Genomic DNA, 26,377 nt, shown 5'->3' on the forward strand with positions numbered 1-26,377 from the left:
ATGTAGTGTCGGCTGACGTGCGATTTTGGCTCGCACCTCCTCCCCCCCCCCAAAACGAATGTTGTTCGTTTCAGGGACGAAAAAAAAAACTTTTTCGACGACCAAAATTTGTTGCATTCGATTAATCATCACTTTGAAAATCATTATAATTATGAAGGTACCAGTTAGCCACTCTGCACCAGGGAGTTGTAAAATGCTCTGCATCAAGCACACACTGCGGTTTTAGTAGGTGACATCCTGCACATGATTGTATTCAAGGACAAAGCTGGTGGCCTGGGCTGCACTGGACCAACTCAGTCCCGTTGCCGAACTGTACAGTGCTTGTGCAGTGCTTGTGCTGACAATGTGACAATGTACGTCTACTTGTAGTAGCAGCATTTCCAGGGCATCAAGGGCCAAACAAGTCCAGGGCACCACTGAGACCTGCACTGTGGCTCGGATTTTACCTGTCACAGCTGTAGTTGGCAAAGCCTCCACTGCCCAGCCTACTTTAAACCTACATGTACACGAATGCCGTGCGGCAATGGCAACGCACCACACAGCGGGATCATTGACACATACCCTCCCTAGTAGTTATGGCAGAGCAATGAACCATGCACGGTTATAACACCTTTGCATTTCATTCTTCCTTCACATACACCAAATATGGAGTCATCTCAGTAAACTGCTTGCAATAGATGTGGACTAGATGCAATTCTTTTGGATATTATCATACTTTTTTTTTGAAATTATCTGTTCCCCCGGTCTATTTCTCCGTGTCCAAGATCTGATTCTCTTTCATGAGTTCAGTGTGAAGCAAACTCCTGTCCAGGCTTTGCACGGACTCGGATTTCGTCTTGAGTGCCAAAGCGGCGGCGGTTCCCGAACTGTGTCCCATGATCATCCACTGCGGTTCAAGACGCAAGCATGAGAAGCCCACGTGCGAGGACGAAACGGCACCGGGCACGAGCAGATTGGACGCTTCCTCTACACTGGGAAGGAGAACGTCATAGGGAATTTCAAATGGCCCGGGGTTGACTTCAACATCACCCTCATCAATGACTGCAAATTCAGCCGTAGCAGCACCACCCGGGTTTTTATGCTTGCAGCAAGGGTTGATTCTGCCTCCGCTGCTTTTCAAGCACTCGATGCTATCAGGGAGGCAGGGGTACCTCTGCGAGTTGTGTGCGTCAAAGTTGTAGGATCCGCAGCCAATGGAGCTCTCATTGCGCTTGGTGCTATCGCCATCCCGTGCACTGTGCTCGGTGAAGACGAAGGGACCGAGCATGCGCCGCGCTTCGCGCACATACAGCTGCGCCGGCCAGTGCGGCTCGTACCATTCGTTGACCAGGTGTTCGTCCGCACACAGGCCATAGTCGAGCATGTTGGCGCGGATGGATGCATTGATAGCCGGATCGTGACCAAGAAACCAGAGAAGCTGATGTGTGTACAGGTAGTGCTGTCGGATGATCGCCTTCCGCTCTGTCCAATCGGCATCCGGATAGGCCCACGATCCCCCAATCAGGTCCGTGGACATCGGTCCAGCATTGTTAGTGTCGGACTTTCCGTTCGGAACGCTGCCGATGCCAAGGAAATGATACACTTTCGGATTGGAGTTGACCATGTCGGTTTGGGCGTAGCGGCGGACAAGCTCCCAGTCCTCAGGGTTGTACCCTTCTGGCTCGCTGATCTCTACTTTGTTGGTGGCGTTGGTTGTCAGGCATAAGCGTAGGTTGTACGCCCCGACCTTCTTGTCTGCGTCACCTGGCTTGCCCGGATCTCCAGAATAGACCAAGTTGAGGGTTTTGTTGGTGGCGTGGTCGATGGGATCCACAGCCGTGTAAAACTACAGGATGCAAACAAAGAATGCAAACACAGGCGCACGCCATGCCGTCAGGACACGGGATAACTAGAATAATGAAACATCACTGCTCCTGAGGCAGAGCCAGTGCCTTTCAGTCACCCGTCCATTGTCCCGGCTCATGCATTCTTCTCACAAGTACGCTGCACACATCAAACCGACAAAAGAAGAAAGCACCGACCGGGATTCGTTCCGGGTCTGAACGTTCAAGCCTTGTCCTTGTCATTGCATCCTAGAGGCAGTGCTTGCCCTGCACACGTTGTACAGAACAAGTACAGTGAAACCTGTCTAAGACGACCGCTCAAGGGACCTTCAAAATGTGGTCTCTGTTACCAGGTGGTCCCCTTAGCCAGGGTCATTGGACTGGAAATAACATCCCTTGGTACTGGTTTCAGTGGTCTTCTAGGACAGGTGGTCGCCTTGACAAGTGGTCGCCTTGACAGGTTCTACTGTATTCAGATTGGTGTGCATGTAAAATGATGTAATCCGGGGCTGGTAGCATCATGAACATCATGCCATAGCTGGACATGTAACTCTGGCATGGTTACCATGGTTACAGCGCTGATAGGTCCTCACACTCACAGTATGACTGTACTGGGGGATGTAGGGTAGGCAACAGGGGCGTCGGACACGGTCACGGCGGTCACTACCGTATTGGCCGTACCATGCCACGTTTTGCCCCCAGGTATCCCGTGAATCAATAAAATACACGGATCTGGGTTCTAAAATTTCGGCTCGGCCACCCCTCCCCAACGAGTAAATTGCACTTCAGATGGCTGACCGTACCACACTAAAATACCTTCCAAAGCCCCTGGGCTGTTCAGTGAAGTTAAAGCACAGAATGCTCATTCGCTGCATCAGTTTCTTGAGTTTAAACTCGACGGGCAGCTGCAAGTTGACTTTCTACTTAGTGTACATACTATACTGAGCATGATGTGGACAGAAACTGGGAGAAGTACAGGCCAAACCGTGTACAGTAGAGTCGCACGCTGAAGAATGTGGAGCCCAAGAACGTCCAGCCTGAAATTCTAAGAACGCAACAGCCTAAAGCTAAGAACGGCGGTGTTGGTTTCTGGCATCTTGTGGGATACATAATAATCCAGTGCGGATTGTTTCTAAGAACGTGCTATAAGAACGCAGGCAGATTTCTTGAAAAATAAGAATGTCCCAGGCTAACCCCTTGGAAACAATGTTCTTGCGTGCGCGACTCTACTGTACGCCAGAACGCATCTCGGCCCCGACTCGGTTGTGAACGACGTCGAGCAATTTCGAGTGAGTGGATGTGTTGTGTCGACGTGGATAGTCTATGCAGACATTGTAGTGTACCTGGAGTGGATGCGATGTGCATTCCACCCTCAAAAGACCACTCGTCTTGAGTTCGTTTGTTTGCGATAAGGAATATTCAGGCTAGTTTGAGCTTGAGTGTTTCAAATAATTGTTGTCACGTGACTATAATAGTGTAGCACGTGATCATGACGGTGTAACCAACATGGCCGACATCACGTGATCCATTAATGCAGGGGATTGAGTGGTTTCCTTTGCAGGGAGTTTCACCTTTTGAATGGGTGTGAGTGTGTGCGTGGGGTCTGATGTAAACAAATCTTAAAAGGAATCTATACTAGTACCTGATTTGACGGACTGTACAGCTGCCTTCCTGCCAGAGATTCATTATACTGAGACACAGCTTCTCGTCCGTACGTGTATCGAACACCGGACATTGCCATCAGATCTCCCTCGTATGTTGCATCAATGAACACATCGCTACTGTAGACAGTGCCGCTGCTTGACGTGATGCTGCTGATGCGCTTGTGGCCAGTGCTGCCAGCCGAGCCCATGGTCACCTTGGTCAAGAGCTCACTCACTTCGACGGTTACGTTGGACGCGTTCAGTAGATTGGCGAAGGCTTTCGACGCAACGCTCGGTTCAAAATAGTACGTGGGCTGTGTGTGTCCGTACAGGCGGCCAACTTCCAGGAAGAACTCTGCGGCTATTCCCCCGATCAATGCCTCTCCGCGAGAGCCCCCGGTGTCGGTTTTTCCCAGGCCGCCAGTGACCATACCGCCGATGTGTGCGTGGCTGCTGAGCAAACACACCCGATCATGCTGAGTGGTGCCTTTCAGCTGTCGCGATGCAGCGATTGCAGAGCACAAGCCGGCCGGAGTGGAGCCGTAGACGAGGACGCTGCATTGGCGCTGCACCGCTGAGCAGGCTGGAGTGATACCAGCAGCTGCCAGGCAAATGGCCAGCAGCAGAGCGGCAAGAGTCGTTTTCTTGGCCATGTCCATAATTATGGCATATGGGTAGAGTAAAAAGACGCATTTCGATACAGGTGGTGTCCTGTTTTGTTTTAAAAATACATGTATGTATTTTCCAAGCCTGTCACCATGGTCACCGTCATGCATACACGCACACACTGTCTGTATCATGTGTTGTTACAGTGGCTTTTCCAAGTCTTTGTGCACGACCACACGATCCGGTACGGTCTGACACTGACGTCGCTCCGATGGGGTGCATGGCAGCATGGCCCCGCGCCACCCAGGCCAGGATTTCGGACCGCGAATGGGAGTGGACTGCACTGGGGGGAGTGGGGGCAGCGTGGCCGGTGTGGGTGTGAGTCTGTGTCGTACTGGTAGATCTACAGACAGTGCTGGCAACTGAAATCCGACACCTGAGCGGTGCGCTCACATCGCAAAGACCCAACACGGGATGGTAAAACTACGAAACAGAGACCGCTAGCATGTGGACGCATAGCTCAGGGATCGGATTTCAGTTGCCAGCACTGTACATTGTACTACTACACAGTACAAGTAGCAAGAGTAGATGTTTATCTACTCTAGAGTCTAGTCCGCTCTATTCATTCTTTATCCACTGGCGATGTTGTTCAGAACAAAGAAACGTCTGGAGAAGTATCAAAATAATACCATGCATCACCACTCTTTGGTCTAAAAAGAATACTTTTTGATATCTCTACTCTTTCTTGCAGTTGTGGTAGATTTGGAGATCAAGATCTCTCCCTGTGGATCTACGGTCCGGACCGGCGGTAGAGTCATGAACTAAGTACTAAAGTAGTTACTTGCACCAGGTACCCGCCCGCACAGCCACATGTACGCATGCGTGGACTGAGTCTGTTCGTGGCCCAGTTAGCATTTTACCAGTGTTATGTAGGTGGACCATGCATGGCCTCCAGGAGTAACTAATAATTATTGCTTACAATAATAGTTACTTGACCTATCGAGTACGTTTTGAAACGTATTTGCTACGCCGAGCGAAAGCTCACCGCCAACGCGTGAGAACAGGCAGCTTGGGTGATAACACTATTTGTCCGGGATTGCTGTAGCGATGAAGTGGTGGGAGATCCTAGCCTTGGAGGAGTTGCTTCCAGTCCTCCACAAACGCCTCCATTCAACGGTCATGGACATTGTAGACATGATCGTCTCGGTTCAAATGCTTGATCTTGGCAGCGTCGAGTACGCTAGAATTACCCACTGCCAACTGATCCCACACGAACGAGTAACTGAGCTGCTGCGACAACTGATTATCGTGTCGGCTGAGACGGACGCCCTCGCTGGCGATGCTCCCGATGGCCCTCCGTCTGAGGAATTCACCCAGCTATGTAAAGCAATCCGTGAGGTAGGTGAAACGGACGTGGCTGAACAGCTGGAAGCGAAGATACAACAATGTAAGAAAACTGGAAGCCCTGAGGAATTAGTGAAGTGCCGCTTGCTGAAGTCCAGAGTAGTAGGCTGTCTGGAAGAGTCGATAGAGGAGGTATGTGAAATGTACCACCAGGTAGCTGAAAATGAACGTGTGGTATTGCTGACAGCAGAGGAAAGAAAGCAGAAATGCCTGGCAAAATATAGCCAGTATTTGCAGAGCCTGTGCCGGCAACGTTGCAGGAGATCCGATATGTCATGTGCCGCTGACGAGTTCATGCAGGCGGATGCTCGCAAGGCATACATTTCCATGCAAGCACTGAGTCAGAGAGAAGCCCTGCGTGCTGCCAGAGCATACAAACAGAAAGGCAAGGGCAGAGTAACTGAGCTAGAAGAGGCACCAGACGATCAGAGATCATTTCCATTGGAGAACCCGTCTCAACTTCTCACAGCACCGCAACAAAACAGAAGAGCAAGGAGGTCGAATGGGGCAAGTGCTACTGAAGGCTCCTCCGGCAAGTGTGCGGCAATTAGGGAACCATGTAAGACCATGATTATGGCAGATGCTGGTAGAGGCAAGACCATGTTGTGCAGACAGGTGATGGCAGATTTCGTATACAAGGAAAGAGACGATGCTGCCACTGCTGCAGAGGATATTCGGCATCAGTTCGACTTTGTCATTCCCATCTGTGTTCAAGAAGAAGACAGCCTTTCCACAACAAGTTGGAGTGATTTTCTCGGTTTTGACCAACTTGGGCTGACCAGCGTGTTGAAGGAAAAGGAGAGGGAAATCGTTTTGGAGCACTTGTCGGCTAACTCCGACCGGGTACTGCTCATCATTGATGGTGTTGACGAGAGCGGTGCAGATGCTTTCCGCTACAACTCAGCCGCACGTGCATTCATGGAGGGCGAGAAGAGCATGCTAATGGATGCTTCCGCCATCATCACCAGCCGCCCATGCCAACAGGCATACGCGATTGTACAAGATTGCGCCAGGCACTATCGGCTTGGTGGATTCAGCGAGAAACAGCTGCAAGAGTTTGTGTGCAGTCGACTAGGAGAGGAAGACGCCATGGCATGCATGTCAGAGCTCAGTCATCCGGCCTACAAACATTTGAAACAAGCAGTGAAAAGCACGCCGCTACTGGCCACACTACTTTGTCAGCAGTACTTTCTCTCTAACAGTGTTCCTGCATGCACTACTCTGTTCTATGTACAGTACCTGTGCTCCGCCATTGCACGACTGGAGATGAAGCCCGGTGCCACTTTCGGCAATGTGTCTTTGGCACGCGCAGTCCAGAGTGAGTTCTGCGGAGGACGGCTATTCGAATGTGGTGAGGAGGTAAGCCTGTACACTGTTGTTGAACATCACCTTGAAGAGTTTGTGGTAACTGACAGACCAAGTGAACGCAATGCTGAGTGTGTGGAGATAGTGCAAGCTCTTTCCGCTTTGTACAAGCTTTGCTTAGAAGGGCTTCGTAAGCGTTCCTTCTCTTTTCCGGCAACTGCATTGCCAGAGATTGCTGTAAGCAAGTGTCTAGATCTTGGCTTACTCTTGCAGAACAGAGATCGGAGGTCATCTTACCGAGGCCAAGTCACCATCGCTCTCCCACACGTAACAATGCAAGAGTGGTGCGCTGCACGTGCATGTGCCTCAGAAACAAATTCAGTTAGCAGCGCTAGAGAGTGTTTGGGAGACTTTGGCGTGGAGAAGGAGAGGTGGGAGTTCTGGAAGTTCTTTGTCGGGACAGCTCGGAGTCATGTCTTGGACGAGATATTGGCTGGAATGAAGAATTCATCGCCATTCGCTGGATCCTTAGCGAAGAGGTTTCGGCTTTTCCTCATGCAATGTTTTATGGAACACCGCCTGTCAACAGGAAAATTAGGCTCAACCTCGACTTCTATCCCGCCGCAGTCATTCACTTTCGCCAAGGAGTCTGTGAATTTATCTGGCATGACCCTTGATGACACAGACATCAAATCTGTGTGTAGTGTATTGGAGGTTGTGAACAAAGGAACTGTTGATTCTCTTAATCTGGAAGGCTGCAATTTGAAGGAGCATCAAATAGCAGAACTTTCGCCACTTCTGGAAAAGGCTCGTGTTGTGGACATATCTTCCAATCACCTCAGTGGATTTCCACTGAAGAGCGTTTCTGATCAGCTGAAGGTGTCAACAGGCATGGAGACTCTGCTGCTGAGATCTCTTCATCTTACCAAAGCAGAGCAAGATGGAGCATCACTGGCAGCGTGCTTCATGCATTCGTCCTTGACAGCGTTGTCACTGAGACGTTGCACAGTGGATGTGTGTTTGGCGTCATTAATAGCAAAGAACATTTCCTTATGTTCACAGCTCAAAACATTGTCACTGGGACAGTGTTCTTTGGGTTACGGGTGCGGGACAGATCTAGCACAGCTCATGACCCATTTGCCAAATCTGCAGACTGTATTCTTGGATATGATTGGCCTTGGTGATGATGATCTTGGAAAGGTTTTGTCAGCGCTCAGCGTCCATCATTCCATAGCCAAATGCAACTTTACCGACAATCAGCTCAGCGACACAATTAGTGATCATCTGCTAAGCTTCTTTCGCAGTCGACGTTCTCAGGAACAGGAGCATAGTGCCGGTGTCGAAGCAGCTACACCATCTTCACAACCAACCCAGTGTGAAATCCTGCTAAGCGGAAATCCTGGGGTTACACTCGCCCTGCTTGAAAAGCTGGCTCAGTCTGGAGTATGTGGCAACGATGCCGTGCACTTCAGTTGCTGGTCTGTCACATCCACCTCGGCCATCCGTAAAAGTGTATCTACACTAGTCAACGAGCATGGCGGGAACCTGCACGGCTTCGTACCAGATAGTTCAATGGCTGAGCTAGGAGAATTCCTTGTGACCGACTCTACCCTGAAAAAAGTGTTCCTCGAGCGCAACCAGCTAACTGACATTGGCGTACATTGCATGGTGATGCATGGGCCAAGCCAATACCAGTATATCCGTTACCTGGGCCTTGGTGGTAATACCATACACCTGAGTGGAGCTGCTGTTCTTGTTGACGCCTTCAGAAACTCAGCACTGCAAGTTCTAAGGTTGAGCGGGAATCCTCTCTTCCACGGTGCTGACACAATGTCAACAGACTATGCTCTCTTCTTCTCTAGCCTGGCAGAGCTCAAGCATACGAAATGCATCTCGCTGCAGAGGACGGGAGCTGATACGAGTATAGCTGAGAAGCTTTTCGACACTCTGCGACCACTGTCGGTAGTCTTTCTCAACCTGGGGGAAAACCAGATTGGAGATGATGTCACCACACTGCTAGTATCCCTGCAAGAGTGCAACCACTCCATGGAGATTATAGATCTGGAGAAGAACAGCATCACTGACAGTGGAGTGACCGTTCTGACCAGCTGTCCAGCCGTCATGGATATGGAACGAGTGCTTCTCTCTGGCAACCCCATCTCAGAGCAAGTAGTGCCCAGGCCTCTGTTACTGGCCGAACACTCCTATAATCGCGACTTTTTGGTAGCCATTGCTGAAGAGCATGGCCAATGATTCCTCAACTGACCGTTCAGGGACCGAGCTTACTGAGCGTGGTGCAGAATGTCCCCTCGCTCAATGACTGGCCACTCGCAGAATGTACGTCATGTACATGTACACAAACATCGACGACACAGTACTTGCCAGGTGTAGAAATACCTTGCTAGTTGACTTGCGTACCAAGCTGAGATAGGAGTGTGAAGTAGTGGAAGCCATGGTTGCTATGGTAGCTGTGGTAGCCCTGGTAGCTGGAATCTCCAACATGCCTACTCATGCAATCTGACAAAAGGCAGCAACGGAACTAGGCTGAAGTGCATGTACAGTGCTGGCAACTGAAATCCGACCCCTGAGCGGTGCGCTCACATCGCACAGACCCAACACGGGATTGTAAAGATACGACATAGAGACCGCTAGAATGTGAACGCACCGCTCAGGGGGCGTATTTCAGTTGCTAGCACTGAAGATTGTTACGCAGAGTTTCATGGTTATTCACCAATCTCCAGCCTACAATAATATCTGGTGCTTTACACATTCTGCTGCAATAATTATGTGTTTTCACTGTCTATGATACTTCCTGGTCTAGAGACAAAATATCCTGCTTACAAGTGAGAATTTTGGATCTTTGTTATCAACTTTAACACTGAACATCTGTATGCCTATTACACTACATGTATCTAGCTTTTCTGGTAGTATATCGCTGTATGTTATGACTGCTATCATTCGACACAGCCGCTTTGGCCATTTCTACCCCCCCCCCCCCCCCAGTCAATCAATCAAACATCTCTTGCTGGCTGCTATCCAGCAATGCGCTTGATTATTTCTGTTTAGATTTATCCTTTGGACCGTTTGAGATTATTCCGGCAGCACCGTTAGCACTCATAATGAGACCATTAGGCACAAACCAGTACCGTATACATAATTTTCTTCAAGAACAAGCCCCAGGTGAGATTTCTCTCGATTGAGGCATTTCAGTGGTGTAAGTCTCGGATGAACCCCATGCATCGGCTCGGTTTGTTGGTTCTCTTCATACACTGGCTCACTCCAGTGGTGTGTACTGGTAAGCCGGATACAATGTACTAGATTCTATGAATCTCGGTGTAGGGGGTGGGTGGCTGAACTGGACCCAGCCACCCTTTATGATGAACTAACTTGTACGTGTGTGCGGCACATAATTGTGCATGTGCGCATACTAGCTGTCTGTGGGCATGCAACCCCTTATCCAGCAGGAGAGGAGCTGAATACAATGTCATGTACATGTACATGTGCGTATACACTACATCATTACATGTACATGTACATGTTTGCATAAGCCTCTTAAACGGGCAACCACAGAACATGATATCACTGGCCTGGCACACCAACTACATAATATACATTACAGTGTGCATGTACATGTAGCCCCTATGCCTGTGGTCCAGCAGGAGAAGAGCTGAATATACATGTACAATGTACATGACTGTATGTACAGGACAGGACAGGTGCACCCATTTTCGCATATTTAATATAGGAAAGCAAGTGTAGGAACAAAGTAGCACTAGCAGCGATCTCCAGGACAATTCGGGAGAAAAAGCAAGTAAGGCGAGATTAGTCTCAGTGACTGAGGTCAAGTGTATGATGTATCTATGGAGTGATAAAACCTGCGACTGGCAACAAAAAAAGCCTACTCAAGCTCAACTGATGCCGCTGAGGGGTGAATTGAACCTGCACGCATAACTTATGCATGGTTGATTGAAATGGTCGTAAATACATGTACCCGGCATTATACCTCACTCCATATACATGTACATGTACACCACTAAGGGAAATTAGCAGTAGTTGACAGAGAGGAACAAGCCATTAGGAAGCCACGCATGGTGAATATGGAGAGGACTCACGCCCCTACATGGCTACTTCCCATTGTCTAACCCCCACTGAGATGAAATGATAGTAGCCGACTCCGAAATTAAAACATATGGCGAGGTATCTCTTAATTTGCTGGCCAAAAATCCTATATATAGGATTTGAAAATATGTGACCTGTATGCCGTTGTTATTGGTCATCATGAGTCATTCATGACCCATAATAACGGCATGATGGTTTTCATAGAAGCTGTAAATATGTTTGAGGCATGAATGTTTACTTTTTAGATTCATAGGACATCATGAATACCCATTTTCAGCTAGAACTGGAACTTTGAGCAGCATTGTTAAGCTGGTGTCATGGAAACGACTGAAGCAGTAAATGAGCAAAAGAACATTACAGGTGTGGCACGGGGTGGTTTCATGACGACATATCGCACATGCCGTCGTGAAACTACCAGTTTTAAGGATAAAACAAGGTCCATTAAAATCTCAAATCCTATATATAGGATTCAAAAAATAGGGCACATGCCTTAGAAATATTGCGCAAGGAGATGAGCTTTAGATGTTAGTATTTGAAAAAATTATCTTATTCAACTCTCCATATCTACTAAGACCTAACATGGAAGATTTGGTCACATACGTTTCCCTATACTCATGCCACACCCATTTTGAGTTGAAAAATATGACCACGAAAAAACGGATTTAGCAAATTAAGAGATAAATAATTCTTGACTAGTTTGAGGGAAAGAGACAAACGGGAAAAGTCTGAAGAAAAAATTGGCTGTCACCACCAGGACTCGAACCAGGGACCCTCGCTTGTAGCTAGCGATGCTCTAACCACTGAGCTATGGTGTAGTCGTCATCCCAGCAGAGACCGTTCAACATTTTCTTCAGACTTCGTAACTCACACTTCCTGTGAATCCACACAGGCGGGTGGGACGCAGCCCTCACTGTAACCATGGTAACCCACACACTTCACGTACAAACTAGCACGCGGGGAGCCCCAGGTCATAAAATCTTGACTAGTGTGAGGGGAAGACACAAACGGGAAAAGTCTGAAGAAAAAATTGACTGTCACCACCAGGACTCAAACCAGAGACCCTCGCTTGTAGCTAGCGAGGCATAATTATTATTATAACAAAGGGGCCTCGTGTATATCGAGATATATACATGTACACCAGTTATAAAAACCTCGGCTTCGCCTCGGTTTTTATACTGGTACGTGGTGTATAATTATCTCTATAGTATACACTCGGTCCCTTGTTATAATCTATACATCTAGCGGTAAATACACGCCTGCCCTCACATCCTCTCTAGGCTGCAAGTATTACATGTGTATACAGTAGAGTCGCACGCCCAAGAACGTTGTTTCCAAGGGGTTAGCCTGGGACGTTCTTATTTAAAAGCAATCTGGCTGCGTTCTTAAGTTATAGGACGTTCTTAGAAACAATCCGTCCTGGATCATAATTATGTATCTCGTAAGCTGCCAGAAAACCAACACCGCCGTTCTTAGCTTTTAGGCTGTGGCGTTCTTAGAATTTCAGGCTGGACGTTCTTGGGCTCCACGTTCTTCAGCGCGCGACTCTACTGCAGTTATTCTGGCACAGAGCTCTCCCAAGTTCTCACCACCACCACCATCAGTTCGCGCCTGGCGCCTAGTCGATGCATGGTTGGCGGTATCCGACAATCGGACAATGCCATATATGTAGCAAGCTGGTACACCAGGTAGCGCAGCGGCTTGGCACATAGCAGATGACACAACGACAGACCTCGATTGCGATCGTACACGTACGTAACGTTTCGTCCCCGCTGCATGCATCGAGTAGGCTGCATCGACTAGGCTGCATCGACTACTAGGCGCCGGGCGCGAACTGGTGGTGGTGGTGGTGGTGATGAGAAGGAGAGCTCAGTGCCAGAATAACTGCAGCCTAGAGAGCGTGTGCGGGCAGGCGTGTTTTTACCGCCATATTACCAGGCGTGTATTTACCACCATTGAATCCAACATAACTTCATAAGTACGGCTGCATTGGTATCCTCCACTTCATTCCCACAGTTTCGTAGATGCTGACAATAGGTAACTTACCTTAAGCCGGAGCATACAGAGCGGACACTGAAACTGACAAACAGGCTCTGCTGGCAGGCATTCGCACCCACACACATGCACACACACACGCACACCCACATCCACACGCACCTTAGACCTTAGACATGCCCATCGCGGGAGCGATGATAGCGAACAGCTATGTTAGACATAGCAACTTGTGCTGGGATTACACCACACACACCCACCCACACACACACACACACACACACCTCAGACCTCAGACCTGCCCATCGCGGAAGCGATGATAGCGAACAGCTATGTTAGACATAGCAACACACACACACACACACACACACACACACACACACACACACACACACACACACACCATGACACACACACACGTACACACACACACACACACACACACACACACACACACACACCATTGGCCATTTGACGCCCATCACCGGAGGCGATGATGACGATGCCACAGCAGGAGCCATAGCAACTTGTGCTGGGATTGCACCATTCAACAGCTTGGAAGTCTGAAGAATTGACCGCCAAACACACACACACACACACACATAAACACACCATACACACACATTCATGCACACACACACGTACACACACATACACACACAGACACGCACACACACACCTCAGACCTCAGACCTGCCCATCGCGGAAGCGATGATAGCGAACAGCTATGTTAGACATAGCAACTTATGCTGGGATTACACCATTCAACAGCTTGCAAGGCTACATGTACATACACGCACACACACGTACAGCTAGAGGGAGAGAGGATGTGAAAGAAAGAGAGAAAGAATGGACAGATACTGGGATAGGCACGCGCACATGGTACGTACATGTACATGTAGTGACGTTTGCGATAATTATTTCATAAGATAGTTGATGGGTTTCCGTACTGCATGCATTGGAACTAACGCTTTTCCCGCCGACTGGACACTTGACTGACTCACTACTGCCATCCAGAGCTGAGAGCACACAAGAAGTCCATCGAACCAGTTTGCCGAGTCGAAGGTTAGATCAGGGAGTAGTAGGGTATTTTACTGCGATCAAGTACTCCCTGAAAATTTGAGTAGTCAATAATCGTGTGTGTATGTGTGTGTGTGTGTGTGTGTATGTGTGTGTGTGTGTGCGCATGCGTGCGTGTACGCACATGTGTGTGTGTGTGTGGGTGCGCATGCGTGCGTGCACGAGCGCGCGTGTGTTTGTGTGTGTGTGTTTGTGTGTGCGTGTGTGTGTGTGTCTATGTGTGTGTGTATATGTGTGTGTCTATGTGTCCATGTGTACAGGAAGATATCCAGAGAGAGCGGGAAGCAGGGATCATTGTGGACACTGTAAGAATAGCTATGATGCCGATCTTCTTCTTCTTTTTTTTCTTTTTTTTAACACGCTCGGGTCATATCCACTTTTATACCATCACCTGTCATCTGCGTGAGGAAAAAGCGACTGCATGCTGATGATTAACTAATGGTGTAGGGCAGCTCAACCATAACACCCACACAATTGTTGTTGCCACTCTCTCCTGCACAGCAGTATCACATTCAGATCGTGATTGGTCTTGCCCTGAGCCTTTAGTTTTCATTTCAGAACTTTGGTTATAGGCTCTGTCACAATGGTTATTGCTTCGTGAGTTGGCGAGGGTGGAGGGTCGGGTTCCCCTCCCGTGATTAGTGCTGCACCGAGCTTGTTTTGTGTGAAAGTATAATTATTATATTATTATTAGCACACGAAGAGACGAAGCTAGTTGTAAATCTGATAAGGTCTTTCGTATCATTACTCTTCAAAATCAGTACATGGTGATAATGTGACGAAGCACAACGATGTCAATTTATACAGCATATTGGCGGAAAAATTGTGATGAAACGAACACAGGCTGAATGATAGTGTGAGTTGCGCCAAAGAGTACACCTCCCTGTTATAGTGCGTGTACTCTTTGGCGCCACTCACACTATCATTCAGTCTGTGTTCATTTCATCACAATTTTTCCGCCAATATGCTGTATAAATTGACATCGTTGTGCTTCGTCACATTATCACCATGTGCTGATTTTGAAGAGTAATGATACGAAAGACCTTATCAGATTTACAACTAGCTTCGTCTCTTCGTGTGCTGATATGTTTCCCTCCGACTAAGTCTCTATATAATTATTTAATATTCTTATATTTAGAAGTATTGGGAAATTAGAGGTCACATGCCACGTACTGCTGCTCTTTTGGTTCGAGTCCCGGTGGTGTGACTGATGATTTTTTCATTTTTTCATATCTGGCTTGCAAGTGTTGAGTTTCGGAGAGAAAAGAGCAGTACGTGGCATGTGGCCTCTAATTTCCCAATACTTTAAAATTCTCCGTGAAGTCCAAATTTGAAATTGCAATTTAGAAGTATTACAAAATAATTGAGAGGCTTTGAATCGTTTTTATCAAAATCTAAATATTTGCCGGGTTGGAAGGTGGGAATCAAAAAAAGAGAAAAAGTTATTGCTACGTGCTACCAAGGTACTGGGGGTTAACATTAGCATGGGGCTGCTTTTGCCAACAACTATGGTCTATACAGCTCTGGAGGTGTCTGCCTTGTGACGTGTTTGTATAGGCACACACTCTGTTCTGTTCGGGTCAACCCATGCACTGTGTGTGTATGCACAGTTCTGGCCTGAGCAATCCAAAATCATGAATGAAGAAGCGCCACGCTCAAGTGCGCCGAGTGTGTTAGCTACTTTTGGCTAAAGCACTCTCATCGGACAGTCTCGTAGTTTTACGACAGGAAGAAGTATTATGACAGAAGTATAGAATGAAGAATGATGGGCGATCCTGTATAATCACTATGACAAAGAAACGAGAAATACGAATTCTCAAATAGTGAGTACAGTACAGTATACTCAATCTGCAGACAGAACTGTTTCGTCCTTTGTGGACTCGTCAGCGCAGCACAGAGGAAATAAGGCCGAATCATAATATATATGTCTTAGCATACACCCAATGCTGTAGACAGGCTGTTTTGACCGCAAAAGGCCTCATCAGTACAGCTACGAGCTAAATAGGCCGAGCTGTCTTAGCATACATGTAAGTACACCTGCTACAAGTGTTGTGTGTGGTGTTAGGGCCACCTAGGGCCCACCGACGCTATTACGGTAACATTCACGAGGTCAGATTTCTCTGGCTAACACTGTAGCACGTTGTTGTTGTTGTATACTTTATTTATAGTGGAAATCAAAACAGGCATATGCCTACTGACAATGGACCCACTGCGCCTTGATACCCCGGGGGCTGTGCTTGATACCCCGGGGGCTGTGCTTGATACCCCGGGGGCTGTGCTTGATACCCCGGGGGCTGTGCTTGATACCCCGGGGGCTGTGCTTGATACCCCGGGGGCTGTGCTTGATACCCCGGGGGCTGTGCTTGATACCCCGGGGGCTGTGCTGATGCAAAGCCGGTTTGGTTGTCCTGTTGTTGTTGTTGTTGTTGTGCTGCAGAAGAATGATGAGAGCACGCGTAGCACTGTGGGACTGACGGGCGGCGGCATGGGCGGCGGTGGCGGTGGTGTCACCCTGCCACAGCTCACCAGTGACAGTTTGACGGAACTGGCCGCGGCTCACACCAGGAAAAGCGAGTTGCATGCTCCCGCGGAATAATGCGCACCCAGGGCATACTAAGCCGGGAGCGTGTCCCAAGACCACGGAAAGAAGTCCGGTCTTGCCCGTGGTCACCATTCCGTATCCGCATCTCTTTGATATTGCACTCTTGTCTTTCTTGAGAAAATTCACTAGCTTGTTTCAAGTTGTTTGTCTGTGAACCAATCAAGGCAAGCATACCGACATTGGATATGCGCGCTATGTGTCTCTCTATCTTCTTCCAGAGGATAAGCCACCTCCACCTCCACAACGGGCACCGACCAAGTTGCCGACTATTGAAGGTGGTGCTTCGCAATTCTTCAAGTAGCACGGTAAATACAACACGCGTGGCCAAGAATAACATCCAGGCTTGGCGGTGCACCAGAGACTGGCGCAGCTGGATTAATTGTGTTCCCAAAAGCACCTCCTGTTTAGTTCGCATGGTACGTTTCCCGGGAGGCTTTCTGGATGTCAGCCCTGGGTAGTGTTTTCACACTTGTTCACCGAGGATGACGCATGGTAACGTATGCCCCTGCCCCCGGGCTACTACCCCCCTGCCCCGGGCTACTACCCCCCCCCCCCACCCCTGCCCGGGCTACTACCCCCCACCCCTGCCCCGGGCTACTACAGAGTGCAGTGTGTTCAAGGGCCAGTGCCCAGTGTGCTGTAGTCTATCTCCTCCTCCGCTGCTGCTGGTGCATAGAGACATGTACGCGCAAGGTTAGTTTGAGTCCACACCAAATGCCCCGCCGGCGTATACCCTTTACCAGAATGAAGCGTACAGCATTTGCAGGGATGATCACTGTATGCAATGTGCGGTGCTTTCAAGTATATGTACAGTGATTCCGGGCCGGACGCTCGCTGTTTCTGGATTTCTTCTCGCAAAGTTTTCTGCATTCCTTGAGACCACGTAACGCTATCTGAGTTGACTGACTGCCCTATCAACAAATCCACCGACTTTTTCCTGTCGCTCACGTATTGTGCAAGTCACGGCTCTGCTTGTATAAACAATTGTATATCATGGTAATGTCACACAGTCATGGAGGTGGGAAATGGGCTCATATCTCTGCACCAGTTTGCGCATTCTAATTGCTCCGGCTAATGTTTCCTTGGCAACAGTTGTAGTCTGAAGTTGCATTTGCTTCGATGCACACAATAATGGTCATGTGAAGGTGTGTGTGTGTTTTTCTGCAGCAGTGAATCTAATGCAGTAATGGTCATGTGAAGGTGTGTGTGTTTTTCTGCTGCAGTGAATCTAATGGTCATGTGAAGGTGTGTGTGTGTTTTTCTGCAGCAGTGAATCCACAACCAATGCACTATACTTTTAAAAGAGCCCGGTGACGCTGTCACATTTATTGTCAATTATTTGATTTCGTATAATAGTATTATGTACCGCTGGTTTAGTGCATTTCACACGTCTCAGCCGTATCTCTTTTTGCAACACCAAAACACTGAGAAGTACACTTGCTCGATTATTTTGACAGATGCCCTTGCTGCTGGTGTTGGGTCACTTGATTTCACCAGTGCCGGGCAGTGTGTTGGGCCACTTGATTTCACCAGTGGCAGCGCGCAAGTAACAGATACTTGCTACCCAGTCACTGGTGGTTAGACTACATAACAGGGCTTGTGGTATCAGTATTGCAACCGCGAAAAGTTGTAAAAATTATGAATTTTGGTTCCACTCGGATCGTGTCCACTGTGGTTGGACACACATTTGAAGTCCCACACATGAGTAAACACCTGGCCAGTCAGTGGTCTGGCACACTGGCTGTGCTGAGGAGCCCACCAATCATACAATAATAATAATTATGACTATAATTATGAGTACACATGAGTAAACACCTGGCCAGTCAAAAAGCAGAAATTTTCGGTGGTGTTATATTTTCGGTAACTTCGGTGCCGACAATTTTTACCGAAAATAAAACGTGCCGAAATTAAATTTCGGCACTATCAGTATTGTATACATGTAGTACTAGTACACTTACCTGGAAAACGGGTTTTACCGAAAATTTCCCTCCACCGAACTGCCGATTTGGGATAAATACCGAAAATATTCCACCACCAAAAACTTCTGCTTTTACAGTAGGAGGCATGGGTGCACAGTCTGTACCACCTACCTGACCAGGAAGTAACACTTGCATGTACAGTGCAGTTGTAAAGGCAGGGTGGGGTGGGGCGGGGGGCTATCGTGCCAACTCCTGTACCTGACCTGGGTGGTTACACACAAACACCTACCGGTACATGCTAGGACAGCAGGAAGAGGATTAAAGGGAAACTGAACGCCAAAAATAAGTATGGCTTATCCGAAGGAGAATTGGGCACTGATTCCGATGAGCTATGTCTCGAGCCGATCAGAGAAGAGGAACTGTGTCAAATTTCATAAATAACACCTCCCATATTTGGAAATTGGCCTTGATGACGTGCGTACTGCTTAGCTGTCACCATGCTGTGCATGTTCAGCAGTGTAATTGAATGGAAGAAAACAATTACTTTGGTGTTTTGCAGCTCTGTTTCGTTCCCTGACGGTAACCAAATCTAGATGTAGGGATCTGTTGAGCAGGAGAGTGACACATGTCTTCCCGAAGGCTGTCCAGGCTGCAGTGGTGATGAAGAAGACACGATCATCACCCCGAGATCGATCGTAGCGAATTGGAAAACTCATGGTGAATTTGCTTCCACTCCAAGGCAATGTCGAGGTATGAAGGGTGCTTGTACTGCCTTCCAAAGTGAAAAGGAGATGAACATGGCTTTGCATAGCTGTTGTTCTATGCCAACTTACCTACTCTTGCTGGTACTGTAGTGGCATATTGCAAATTTCGTGGACGAACAACTCTAGTCACTAGTGGCTAGTGAGCAACACTAACAGGTGAGATTTTTCAATTCGACAAAAATTGTTTTTGTTTGAGAACTGACAGTGGCAGTCATTAGACTCAGTAGGTGTCTCTCTGCTGCTTCTTTCCCTTCATCGGTAGGGTTGTGCTTGAAGTAAAAATAAATAGAAAATGTGGAACAAAAATCTGATCATGTAATTCGAATTTGAACTTCAAAGTATGTGTACATCAAATCACAAAAATGACTGTCAAGGTGGTGCTGCGCATTGAAAAAAACTGGGAGCTGGCAGCAATGGAAAGGGTAGAAACGAAACCAGTAATGCAGAGTATTCATAAGGTAGAGGGAGATGAAAACGGGAGAGGAGTAGTGAGCACTTCAGTTTGAAGTAGTGTCAATAGACAGCATCGTGTTGCATACGTTGTGAATATTGTGTGAATCTAATAATTGTCGCGAAATTGATATCCAAAATTATTATCCCCTGAGTAGTATTATGGTGTTCTCCTGTGTTAACATGCAGAGCCTTGACGTTGCTGGACGAGCGACAATATAAATTACATAAACATGTAGCTCGTGATGTGGGATGACTGCCGTATCGCATTGCCAACGCAAACCCATCCTGTGTCAGTGCAGCCATCCAGCAACTTGAACTCCCCGGACCAGATGCCGCTGCAGCTGAACACCATGCCGATGGAAAGCCAGGAGTTGATAGCGAAGCATTCTGGTCTGCACAGTACAAGGCAAAGAACAATTATGAATTATAATGCATTGTAGTCTTTCCCACACTTCTTTGTAAAAACAAACAAACAGTGCCATTATCACAACACTTGATAAAGCATCTTGATGGAGGTATTTTCCATTGTGCTGGCTCAGCATCTGCACCAGGAAGACCATGTACACTTACACGTATCTTGTGTGTGTGTGTTCGTGCGTGTGTGTTTGTGTATCTGTATGTGCACACGTGTGTGTGTGGGGGGGGGGGGGGGGACGCACATGTGTATGGGTAGGAATGTGTGTGTGTTGGGGGGGGGGGGGGTACACGCACATGTGTATGGATGTGCGCGCTGCATGCGTGTGTCTGTGGGATGGGGTGGGGCTGCACGCACATGTGTACATGTGTGTGCACAATACAGCATGTGTGTATGTGTTCGTTGAACACAGGGTGTACTCCTGATTACATAAACTTCGTGATCATTGTGATTTCATGTGCTTTGAAGTTGAAATTCGCAATACATGTACTGATGCTTGATTAGATTTATGTTCCACATGTTCTATTTATTTTATTTTACTTCAAGCACTTGTACTATTCAAGCACAACCCTACCAATGAAGGGAAAGAAGCAGCAAAGACACCTACTGAGTCTAATGACTGCCACTGCCAGTTCTCAAACAAAAACAATTTTTGTCGAATTGAAAAATCTCACCTGTTAGTGTTGCTCACTAGCCACTAGTGACTAGAGTTGTTCGTCCACGAAATTTGCAATATGCCACTACGGTACCAGCAAGAGTAGGTAAAGTTGGCATAGAACAACAGCTATGCAAAGCCATGTTCATCTCCTCTTCACTTTGGAAGGCAGTACAAGCACCCTTCATACCTCGACATTGCCTTGGAGTGGAAGCAAATTCACCATGAGTTTTCCAATTCGCTACGATCGATCTCGGGTGATGATCGTGTCTTCTTCATCACCACTGCAGCCTGGACAGCCTTCGGGAAGACATGTGTCACTCTCCTGCTCAACAGATTCCTACATCTAGATTTGGTTACCGTCAGGGAACGAAACAGAGCTGCAAAACACCAAAGTAATTGTTTTCTTCCATTCAATTACACTGCTGAACATGCACAGCATGGTGACAGCTAAGCAGTACGCACGTCATCAAGGCCAATTTCCAAATATGGGAGGTGTTATTTATGAAATTTGACACAGTTCCTCTTCTCTGATCGGCTCGAGACATAGCTCATCGGAATCAGTGCCCAATTCTCCTTCGGATAAGCCATACTTATTTTTGGCGTTCAGTTTCCCTTTAAGGGGTCGTCGCAAAAGTTTTTTGTCGTCCCTGAAACGAACATCATTCGTTTCGTACTTGGATCCCTCGGGTCCCTCCCCTCCCTCTGAAACGAACGTAGCGTGCTATGCTGGACGACGAAACTCGCATGCATGTACATTATGTAGTGTCGGCCGACGTGCGATTTTGGCTCGCACCTCCTCCCCCCCCCCCCAACGAATGTTGTTCGTTTCAGGGACGAAAAAGAAAACTTTTTCGACGACCGAAATTTGTTGCATTCGATTAATCATCACTTTGAAAATCATTATAATTATGAAGGTACCAGTTAGCCACTCTGCACCAGGGAGTCGTAAAATTGCTCTGCACCAAGCACACACTGCGGTTTTAGTAGGTGATATCCCGCACATGATTGTATTCAAGGACAAAGCTGGTGGCCTGGGCTGCACTGGACCAGCTCCCGCTGCAGAACTGTACAGTGCTTGTGCTGACAATGTACGTCTACTTGTAGCAGCATTTCCAGGGCATCAAGGGCCAAACAAGTCCAGGGCACCAGACCTGCACGGTGGCTCGGATTTTACCTGTCACAGCTGTAGTTCGCAAAGCCTCCACTGCCCACCCTACTTTAAACCTACATGTACACGAATGCCGTGCGGCAATGGCAACGTGCCACACAGCGGGATCATTGACACATACCGTCCCTAGTAGTTAGGGCAGAGCAATGAACCATGCACGGTTATAACACCTTTGCATTTCATTCTTCCTTCACATACACCAAATATGGAGACATCTCAGTAAACGGTTTGCAATAGATGTGGACTACTTGTAGATGCAATACTTTTGGATATTATCATACTTTTTTTTTGAAATTATCTGTTCCCCGGTCTATTTCTCCGTGTCCAAGATCTGATTCTCTTTCATGAGTTCAGTGTGAAGCAAACTCCTGTCCAGGCTTTGCACGGACTCGGATTTCGTCTTGAGTGCCAAAGCGGCGGCGGTTCCCGAGCTGTGTCCCATGATCATCCACTGCGGTTCAAGACGCAAGCATGAGAAGCCCACGTGCGAGGACGATACGGCACCGGGCACGAGCAGATTGGACGCTTCCTCTACACTGGGAAGGAGAACGTCATAGGGAATTTCAAATGGCCCGGGGTTGACTTCAACATCACCCTCATCAATGACTGCAAATTCAGCCGTAGTAGCACCACCCGGGTTTTTATGCTTGCAGCAAGGGTTGATTCTGCCTCCGCTGCTTTTCAAGCACTCGATGCTATCAGGGAGGCAGGGGTACCTCTGCGAGTTGTGTGCGTCAAAGTTGTAGGATCCGCAGCCAATGGAGCTCTCGTTGCGCTTGGTGCTATCGCCATCCCGTGCACTGTGCTCGGTGAAGACGAAGGGACCGAGCATGCGCCGCGCTTCGCGCACATACAGCTGCGCCGGCCAGTGCGGCTCGTACCATTCGTTGACCAGGTGTTCGTCCGCACACAGGCCATAGTCGAGCATGTTGGCGCGGATGGATGCATTGATAGCCGGATCGTGACCAAGAAACCAGAGAAGCTGATGTGTGTACAGGTAGTGCTGTCGGATGATCGCCTTCCGCTCCGTCCAATCGGCATCCGGATAGGCCCACGATCCCCCAATCAGGTCCGTCGACATCGGTCCAGCATTGTTAGTGTCGGACTTTCCGTTCGGAACGCTGCCGATGCCAAGGAAATGATACACTTTCGGATTGGAGTTGACCATGTCGGTTTGGGCGTAGCGGCGGACAAGCTCCCAGTCCTCAGGGTTGTACCCTTCTGGCTCGCTGATCTCTACTTTGTTGGTGGCGTTGGTTGTCAGGCATAAGCGTAGGTTGTACGCCCCGACCTTCTTGTCTGCGTCACCTGGCTTTCCCGGATCACCAGAATAGACAAAGTTGAGGGTTTTGTTGGTGGCGTGGTCGATGGGATCCACAGCCGTGTAAAACTACAGGATGCAAACAAAGAATGCAAACACAGGCGCACGCCATGTCGTCAGGACACGGGATAACTAGCATAATGAAAAGCCACTGCTACTGCTACTGAGGCAGAGCCAGTGCCTTTCAGTCACCCGTCCATTGTCCCGGCTCATGCATTCTTCTCACAAGTATGCTGCACACATCAAACCGACAAGAGAAGAAAGCACCGACCGGGGTTCGTTCCGGGTCTGAAAGTTCAAGCCTTGTCCTTGTCCTTGCATCCTAGGGGCAGTGCTTGCTCTGCACACGTTGTACAGTACAAGTACAGTGAAACCTGTCCAAGACGACCGCTCAACGGACCTTCAAAGCCTGGTCTCTGTTACCAGGTGGTCTCCTTAGCCAGGGTCGTTTGACTGGAAATAGCATCCCTTGGTACTGGTTTCAGTGGTCTTCTAGGACAGGTGGTCGCCTTATCCGAGTGGTCGCCTTATCCGAGTGGTCGCCTTGACGAGTGGTCGCCTTGCCAGGTTCTACTGTACAGTAAGATCGGGCGCCGAAGAACACCTCGCCGAAGAACACCCAGGCTGGAAAACCGGCAAATTTTAAGAACAGTCCAGGCTAGAATTATCAGATTTAAGAACACTAGATCTGCATTGTACGTAGATCTAAATTGTACATGTATGGGAGGTGAGTACATGTCATGTACACGTGTAAACAGTAACCTGGTAACTGCTACATGTACAGTCATTCCCATTTACGACACCCACTAGTTTAGAAGTACTACATTGCACTACATGTACATGTACATGACAAACGTCATGACGTCACTCGACTCGCCGCGCGCGTGTGAATAAGAACGGTCTGGCTAGAATCAAAAATTTAAGAACTTTCCTAGGCTGCGCTCGAGCCCCTGCGTTCTTCGGCGCCCGATCTTACTGTATTCAGATTGGTGTGCATGTAAAATGATGTAATCCGGGGCTGGTAGCAACATGAAAATCATGCTATAGCTGGACATGTAACTCTGGCATGGTTACCATGGTTACAGCGCTGATAGGTCCTCACACTCACGGTATGATGTACTACTGGGGGATGTAGGGTAGGCAACAGGGGCGTCGGACACGGTCACGGCGGTCACTACCGTATTGGCCGTACCATGCCACGTTTTGCCCCCAGGTATCCCGTGAATCAATAAAATACACGGATCTGGGTTCTAAAATTTCGGCTCGGCCACCCCTCCCCAACGAGTAAATTGCACTTCAGATGGCTGACCGTACCACACTAAAATACCTTCCAAAGCCCCTGGGCTGTTCAGTGAAGTTAAAGCACAGAATGCTCATTCGCTGCATCAGTTTCTTGAGTTTAAACTCGACGGGCGGCTGCAAGTTGACTTTCTACTTAGTGTACATACTATACTGAGCATGATGTGGACAGAAACTGGGAGAAGTACAGGCCAAACCGTGTACAGGAGAGTCGCGCGCTGAAGAATGTGGAGCCCAAGAACGTCCAGCCTGAAATTCTAAGAACGCAACAGCCTAAAGCTAAGAACGGCGGTGTTGGTTTCTGGAATCTTGTGGGATACATATGATCCAGTACGAATTGTTTCTAAGAACGTGCTATAAGAACGCAGGCAGATTTCTTGAAAAATAAGAGTGTCCCAGGCTAACCCCTTGGAAACAATGTTCTTGGGTGCGCGACTCTACTGTACGCCAGAACGCATCTCGGCCCCGACTCGGTTGTGAACGACGTCGAGCAATTTCGAGTGAGTGGATGTGTTGTGTCGACGTGGATAGTCTATGCAGACATTGCAGTGTACCTGGAGTGGATGCGATGTGCATTCCACCCTCAAAAGACCACTCGTCTTGAGTTCGTTTGTTTGCGATAAGGAATATTCAGGCTAGTTTGAGCTTGAGTGTTTCAAATAATTGTTGTCACGTGACTATAATAGTGTAGCACGTGATCATGACGGTGTAACCAACATGGCCGACATCACGTGATCCATTAATGCAGGGGATTGAGTGGTTTCCTTTGCAGGGAGTTTCACCTTTTGAATGGGTGTGAGTGTGTGCGTGGGGTCTGATGTAAACAAATCTTAAAAGGAATCTATACTAGTACCTGATTTGACGGACTGTACAGCTGCCTTCCTGCCAGAGATTCATTATACTGAGACACAGCTTCTCGTCCGTACGTGTATCGAACACCGGACATTGCCATCAGATCTCCCTCGTATGTTGCATCAATGAACACATCGCTACTGTAGACAGTGCCGCTGCTTGACGTGATGCTGCTGATGCGCTTGTGGCCAGTGCTGCCAGCCGAGCCCATGGTCACCTTGGTCAAGAGCTCACTCACTTCGACGGTTACGTTGGACGCGTTCAGTAGATTGGCGAAGGCTTTCGACGCAACGCTCGGTTCAAAATAGTACGTGGGCTGTGTGTGTCCGTACAGGCGGCCAACTTCCAGGAAGAACTCTGCGGCTATTCCCCCGATCAATGCCTCTCCGCGAGAGCCCCCGGTGTCGGTTTTTCCCAGGCCGCCAGTGACCATACCGCCGATGTGTGCGTGGCTGCTGAGCAAACACACCCGATCATGCTGAGTGGTGCCTTTCAGCTGTCGCGATGCAGCGATTGCAGAGCACAAGCCGGCCGGAGTGGAGCCGTAGACGAGGACGCTGCATTGGCGCTGCACCGCTGAGCAGGCTGGAGTGATACCAGCAGCTGCCAGGCAAATGGCCAGCAGCAGAGCGGCAAGAGTCGTTTTCTTGGCCATGTCCATAATTATGGCATATGGGTCGAGTAAAAAGACGCATTTCGATACAGGTGGTGTCCTGTTTTATTTTAAAAATACATGTATGTATTTTCCAAGCCTGTCACCATGGTCACCGTCATGCATACACGCACACACTGTCTGTATCATGTGTTGTTACAGTGGCTTTTCCAAGTCTTTGTGCACGACCACACGATCCGGTACGGTCTGACACTGACGTCGCTCCGATGGGGTGCATGGCAGCATGGCCCCGCGCCACCCAGGCCAGGATTTCGGACCGCGAATGGGAGTGGACTGCACTGGGG

The 26,377-nt window shown here is 48.5% G+C and overlaps 2 protein-coding genes and 4 long non-coding RNA genes across 6 annotated transcripts; 3 read left to right on the top strand and 3 right to left on the bottom strand.

Moving 5' to 3' along the window:
- Window positions 1–596: 596 nt before the first annotated feature.
- LOC135817979 (uncharacterized) lies at window positions 597–4,123 on the bottom strand. The gene is made up of 2 exons (XM_065331279.1): window positions 3,466–4,123; window positions 597–1,825 (listed from the first exon to the last, which is right to left on the bottom strand). The coding sequence occupies exons 1-2, from the start codon at window positions 4,117–4,119 to the stop codon at window positions 746–748; spliced, it is 1,734 nt and encodes a 577-aa protein (XP_065187351.1). The 5' UTR covers window positions 4,120–4,123; the 3' UTR covers window positions 597–745.
- Window positions 4,124–14,164: 10,041 nt separating this feature from the next.
- On the top strand, window positions 14,165–17,112 carry LOC135816662 (uncharacterized). Its single transcript, XR_010553442.1, has 3 exons — window positions 14,165–14,274; window positions 16,407–16,539; window positions 16,790–17,112. It is a non-coding gene; the product is annotated as an uncharacterized LOC135816662 (long non-coding RNA).
- Window positions 17,113–17,140: 28 nt separating this feature from the next.
- Window positions 17,141–18,027, top strand: LOC135816663 (uncharacterized). The gene is made up of 2 exons (XR_010553443.1): window positions 17,141–17,718; window positions 17,772–18,027. It is a non-coding gene; the product is annotated as an uncharacterized LOC135816663 (long non-coding RNA).
- Window positions 18,028–19,007: 980 nt separating this feature from the next.
- Window positions 19,008–20,029, top strand: LOC135816664 (uncharacterized). Its single transcript, XR_010553444.1, has 3 exons — window positions 19,008–19,240; window positions 19,345–19,410; window positions 19,894–20,029. It is a non-coding gene; the product is annotated as an uncharacterized LOC135816664 (long non-coding RNA).
- LOC135816665 (uncharacterized) lies at window positions 19,417–20,955 on the bottom strand. Its single transcript, XR_010553445.1, has 2 exons — window positions 20,797–20,955; window positions 19,417–20,099 (listed from the first exon to the last, which is right to left on the bottom strand). It is a non-coding gene; the product is annotated as an uncharacterized LOC135816665 (long non-coding RNA).
- A 1,149-nt stretch (window positions 20,956–22,104) lies between these two features.
- On the bottom strand, window positions 22,105–26,091 carry LOC135817980 (uncharacterized). Its single transcript, XM_065331280.1, has 2 exons — window positions 25,422–26,091; window positions 22,105–23,338 (listed from the first exon to the last, which is right to left on the bottom strand). The coding sequence occupies exons 1-2, from the start codon at window positions 26,079–26,081 to the stop codon at window positions 22,259–22,261; spliced, it is 1,740 nt and encodes a 579-aa protein (XP_065187352.1). The 5' UTR covers window positions 26,082–26,091; the 3' UTR covers window positions 22,105–22,258.
- Between the last annotated feature and the right edge of the window lie 286 nt (window positions 26,092–26,377).

This window comes from Sycon ciliatum, chromosome 5, assembly GCF_964019385.1.
Source record: "Sycon ciliatum chromosome 5, ocSycCili1.1, whole genome shotgun sequence".
NCBI classification, from domain to species: Eukaryota; Metazoa; Porifera; class Calcarea; order Leucosolenida; family Sycettidae; genus Sycon; species Sycon ciliatum.